This window comes from Beta vulgaris, chromosome 8 (assembly GCF_026745355.1).
Source record: "Beta vulgaris subsp. vulgaris cultivar EL10 chromosome 8, EL10.2, whole genome shotgun sequence".
NCBI classification, from domain to species: Eukaryota; Viridiplantae; Streptophyta; class Magnoliopsida; order Caryophyllales; family Amaranthaceae; genus Beta; species Beta vulgaris.
The window spans coordinates 1,143,143-1,149,142 of record NC_079209.1 but is presented as its reverse complement, the minus strand read 5'-3'; the positions used below and the strand labels follow the sequence as shown (position 1 = coordinate 1,149,142).

The 6,000-nt window shown below is 32.7% G+C and overlaps 1 protein-coding gene across 1 annotated transcript; it reads right to left on the bottom strand.

Moving 5' to 3' along the window:
* Positions 1-2,050: 2,050 nt before the first annotated feature.
* LOC104900524 (UDP-glycosyltransferase 86A1) lies at positions 2,051-4,432 on the bottom strand. Its single transcript, XM_010687950.4, has 2 exons — positions 3,763-4,432; positions 2,051-3,023 (listed from the first exon to the last, which is right to left on the bottom strand). The coding sequence occupies exons 1-2, from the start codon at positions 4,343-4,345 to the stop codon at positions 2,110-2,112; spliced, it is 1,497 nt and encodes a 498-aa protein (XP_010686252.2). The 5' UTR covers positions 4,346-4,432; the 3' UTR covers positions 2,051-2,109.
* Positions 4,433-6,000: the final 1,568 nt, after the last annotated feature.

Below are 6,000 nucleotides of genomic sequence, written 5' to 3'. Positions count from 1 at the left end.
GTCTTTTTTTTATCTCAAGTTATCATTTAAACTTGAGATCACCATTTTTCTGCAAGAGTATTATGGAAGAATCTTACAAATTTACTTAGCTATTTACATTTTTTCGAAGCCAAGATTATCTAATGAAATAACCTATGTACACCTAGAAACATAATCATCCAAGGGAGAACAAAAAATACTGTACCATATTCTACATATGTACATGATACATGCATCTGCTTGATTTTCTGCACATTAGTTGACACCTAGTGAAATGGATATCATCTTCTCCGAAGGATAATTTTGCCCTCAGCATCCTCATGCATGATGGGCAAGACCTCATCCGGTGGAGCATGTCTCCAAATACAAGGCGTCTCCAATTGATGCCCAATCTGAGCGAACTTATCAGCAACTCGATTGCCTTCTCTATAAATATGACTCATAGTATAATTGTTTAACTCGGGTATGATTGCATTTATATGACTAAGATACTTTTGAGCTTCCAATGACCTCATACTACGTCTCTTAGTAATAATATTCACTAACGCCTTGGCATCCCCCTCAAGCCACACATCGTCCCACCCATTCTCCAATATAATCTCAAGGCCTCTAAGGAGGGCCGCCAGTTCCGCGATGGTGCTATCAGTTCTTCCGATTGATTCAGCATAGCCAAGCATGAACTCAGCATTATGATCTCGAAAAACCCCTCCGATGCTTGCTTCTCCCGTCTTTCCCTTGGAAGATCCATCAAAGTTCAATTTCGTCCAACCAATCTTAGGCTTCTCCCATGCAACGGGTATAGGCTCCTTATGTAGGTTTTTTACTAGTAATAATCTAGCAAATGATAGGTTTTGTGCAATAATTCTATTGCACCTAACCAATCTTGTTATGGATGTTAAGACATACATATTAATGACTTATCAAAAAAACCTCAAAAATATAAAATTAAGGAAAGAATGAAAGAAAAATTTATAAAAATGTTGGTGTTTTTACAAGTATTTACATGCAACAATGGAGGATAATCAAAGTAGGAAGAAAATTGTCTTAGCTTGAAGACATCATAAACAAAAAGCTAAAAAATGAGGATTATATTAAGAAATAGAGAAAATTATCTAAATAATATATAGAGTTTTCTTAGGAGAAACGTATAGAACAGTTGGAGTATTGCATGAGAAAGCAAAGGATATTCAAGGTTTCATAAAGTATACGTACACGTTAATATGCTTATGATTTTAGCTAAAGAGAAGAAAATGTTTTCAAATTAGAGAAATATTATTCATAAAAATTGGATTTAACATAATTTAATTATCTCTTCCTCTTGTGTTCTAATTTAAGACGACACAACTAAGAAGTTTTGCGTGGAATTATTATAAGTTCACATGAATCGCTGTTTATCAGTTTGCCAACTATTGAATTTTCAGCTGTAAGAGAATATGCTATATTATCATCTCCCATTAATTTGGCAATTTTTTTTCCCAATATATGAAATTCATCAATGAGTTAACTGAAATTAGGAAATGGTATATATATAAGACATTGATTGTTATTAATAGAAAGTTTATGATTTATGAAATTCTAAATTTGGTGGTAGTACTAAAAAAATATTATATCCAACTCAACGCTTGTTGACAACTTGGCAAATATAGTCATGGGTGAGTTGGAGAAATGAGAAATCCCCTCTAATGCATAAGTATTATTATATCTAAGATGGGTGATTAGGGAATATATATAGTAAGTATGTTTATGGACGATGATGCGAAAAGCTTCTAATTTTTCAATCGAAATTGACTTGATAAAGGATGAAAATTTAAAGATTATAGATCGGAATTAATTATAATGAACATGCGACTTCATTTTTTTTTGGTGTAGAGAGAGTTATGAGGCAAATTGATGTAGAAGGAATTTGATCCCAAGTCTTATTAAGAGTCATCTTTCAAGACTTTAACCAATTAAATTAGTTACATCTACATAAACACGAGATTTTACGGTCAATTTTGGACCAAGATTGATTATTTGAGGTTTTGAGCTATGTTACACATGAAAAGCAGAAATCATTGATTTTGACAATATGTAAGAAAATAACATAAGAATGTATATATAATCTTTTAGAATGCATAACTTTAATCTTGACTAATTTTTTTTATCGAAAGCTACATTCAAATCCTTAATAAAGCTATCAACATTGTTGTTCGAGGATCCTTCAGTCATCATAGCATTTTGTAACACCTTCTTTATCCCTTTGATTCTATCACGTAGCTCATGCCCTAGAGATCCACTTATCAAATCCTTTGTTTTTATCAATACCTCTTCCTTGGTCACTGGCCTTTCCTCACATAGATTGCACCCAATTTTCCAATCATCCACAATTAGTTTTCGGTTGGTGAATTGATCAGTTAACAACGGAAAACACAAAAGTGGAATTTCACACCATATACTTTCTAGTGCCGAGTTCCAACCACAATGCGTTAAAAACCCTCCAATTGCATGATGAGACAATACTTCTTTTTGACAAGTCCAAGTCACAATCATCCCTCGATCACGAACCTCATCCCGGAACCCTGTTGGAAGTGGGTCCACGTGATCGGAACTCACCATATCGGGTCGAATAACCCAAAGAAAATTAACCCCACTAAGCTTGATTCCATTAGCTATCTCCTCAAGCTCCTCCTTACCAATATGTGCATAGCTACCAAAAGAAACATATAAAACTGAACCAGGAGGTTTAGAGTCTAACCAAAGGGTGCAATCTGACTCGGCCCATAGGCTAGTGGTCACTGGGCTTTTGGTGAACTCGGGTGAAAATAGAGGCCCAATAGCATAAAATGGGACATGGGCCTGAACGGCTGAAATTGTATGGGCCTCTAGCTCTTGGACCGTATTACTTAGTATGAATTGGGCTTTTCTAGTGTCATCCAAAGATGCAAAATTGTATTGAGGATGCATAGTTGTTAAATCCTCTTCTTGTAGATATGATGTCAAATCTGTTCTTTTAAGTGAACTTATTCCTGGTATGTAGTTTATAATATCCTTGCGTGCACTTGATCCTAATAAAACCAAAAAAAACTTCATTAACAATTGATTAGAGGATGCTTTTCCTATATATTGTTTTTTAAATTGCGACTTAGAGCCTAATCGAAAGAAAAATCTTATTTGGTTAAACATGAGATAGAAATTTTATACGTCTTATATATAGTATTGTTACAAATATGACCTTATAAATCATGAGATCAAAAATTAGCTATTATAGCCAGATAGTCATGCTCAATTGATAACTCACCTAAATGTTTAGTTTTTATTTGCAATTGTAATTCCAACAATTTATTTTGGTATGAAGGATAAAAAATTCATCAAATAATTACAATATCTACTCATTCTATTTCATCTATCAACGAAATATGATTTATAATATATTTTAACATTTTAAGTCGTATTCTCAATTACATTTTTACTCTCTTACTCTTAAGACACTATAATACCACCCTTGTTTCTTTTAAATACAACATTCATTTTATTTTAATACACTCACTAAAAAAAGTCAAATGTTGCATCTGAACAAACAAAAAAAAGTACCACAATACATAATACTACCATAACCACCAAATATTTGCATCATTACCATTTACAACAACTTATAAAACAGAGTTGTCTTCTATTATCCATTATCCAGGAGTTACTAAACGCAACCCTACTTTACTAAATGCGACTCTAGAAGAGCTCGTATCAATCGTATTTAGATGCCTAAGCAAGCAAGTATTAATGAAAAAAAATAGTCTTAAGACTTACCAAGGCCAATATGACCATTTTCCTTAAGCAAGTGACGATGAAAGTAGATATCAAGCACCACAGCAGGCTCAGTCCAAAACGACACATGAACCAACCCAAATTTACTAGCCAACTTCGACGCCCAAACAAAGTAACTATCAGCAACCAAACAACAACGAATTGATGGTCGAGATGTTACAATCTTACACACAGCTACTTCTAAGTGAGCTTGTAAACAATAAATATTAGCACCTACCCATTGATCATGGTTCAATGATCGGTCAAATTCTAAGGGTAGTCCATCCGTGATGGTCATGTATTCGATGTCGAGGCCCGTAGAACCTCTGCGGGCCTCGACAAAGATATCTTCGCCTCCGTCGAAAGCGGAGGCGTTGGAGGAGGTGATTTGGTGGTGGATATGCTTGGTGTTGATGAAGGTAATGGAGAATCCCTTTGATGCTAGCTTTATTGCTAGTTGTACAAAAGGGATTACATGGCCTTGTAAAGGAAGACCTACTAGTATGGCATGTACTTTTTTCGAGTTTGAGTTCGAGTTTGAGTTTGAGATAGAGTTAGAGTTAGAGCTAGAGTTTGAAGTCTCCATTTATTTTTTTGTTGTAAGAATGTTTTGTTGTGAAAGTGGTACTAATTTTTGTAGAGGAAGAGGATGAATGATTGGAGAATAATTAATAAAATATGTATATATACAAGTCCAATAATGATTCAAGTTTGGCAACTAGAAAAGTCTTTCTTTATAGGACAAAAGTATACCGCATTTTAAAGAAAGATTTTTTTTAAAACCTGATCTTTTTTTTTATACTTATCTAACTCATCTAGGATGTGTGAGTGGAGAAATGATAAACCTCTCTAACTGCTAGATGTTTGACAAACATCTAACATTCATGTGGCAACATATAAGTGGTACACATGTCACTATATTGTTTATCCAAACAAATTACTTTTTTCAATTTTTTAAACTTGTATATCTCAAAAAATATATTTTTTAAAAAAATAAAAAATATACCAATATTCATATATTTTTATTCTCTACAAATAGACATCCATCTTGATATAATTTCATCATATTTTTATTTTACTCTTCTCTATCTCTTATTTAGATATGTAAAAAAAAAAACGAACACTATCTGTTTATACACAAACACTATTGTGAGTTGCATAAACACTAGTTATAGTTACACGAACACTAGTTCTAATAACATGAACACTGTATATTAGCATCGGAATCTTTTGACAGTATCCAATTAAAAAAATACGAACACTATCTGTTTATACATAAACACTATTTTTAGTTGCATAAACACTAGTTATAGTTACCGAACACAAGTTGTAGTAGCATGAACATCATATATTAGCATCGAAATTTTCTGACAGTGCCCAATTTCCGAGATTACTTTTTTGTTTGACTGATAACTTTTTTTTCATGTATATTGACAATTTTACCCCTGCTAGATGTTTATAAACATCTAGCAGTTAGAGGTTTATCATTTCTCGTGTGAGTGTTATGATAAGCTTTTAGTTGTAAATGTTAATACTCTCTCCGTCCCAAAATATAGTTTTTATTTTATTTTGTATAGTCTTTAAGATGTATTTTTGACTTATGATATGTTCTATTTTTTATTAGTAAAAAATATAAAAAGTTGATATTGCAAATTTATACATTGAGATAAATCTAACAAGACCCCTTATGAATATGTTTTTTTTATACATTAGTAAGAATATATGGTCAAAGTTTTTAAAATTTGACTCCCAAAATAGAAATGGGGACTATATTTTGGGATGAAGGGAGAATATTTTTTTTGGGTTTCACCCCTAATTAGATGTATCTATTTATTAGGTCCGGGCTATGCCCCGGATAAGAAAAAATTCATTTTAGGTAGATATAGTTTTTTTCCTCACAACCATATCTTCCAAATGATATGATTCATCTAGATATTGATGAATTTGTGATTGATGATGCCCCATATTTTTGTTGATATGGTTGTGAAAACTTTTTTTATCTTGCTTTTACAGAATAAATAAAAATAGAAAGTGGGTAGAATTTTACAAGACAGAGAGTACAAGAGAAAGAAAACAAATTAGATTGGTCATCCATGGACCACAATGAACTGCGATGTCATCTTCATGCTAATTGACAGTTTTGATTAGTGGGTAATGCAAGTCATTTTCAAGTTTCTAATTTGTTTTTGATTAGTGGGAGAGGAATATAACGACTGTTCGTGTTAGTTGACCTCACTTTTG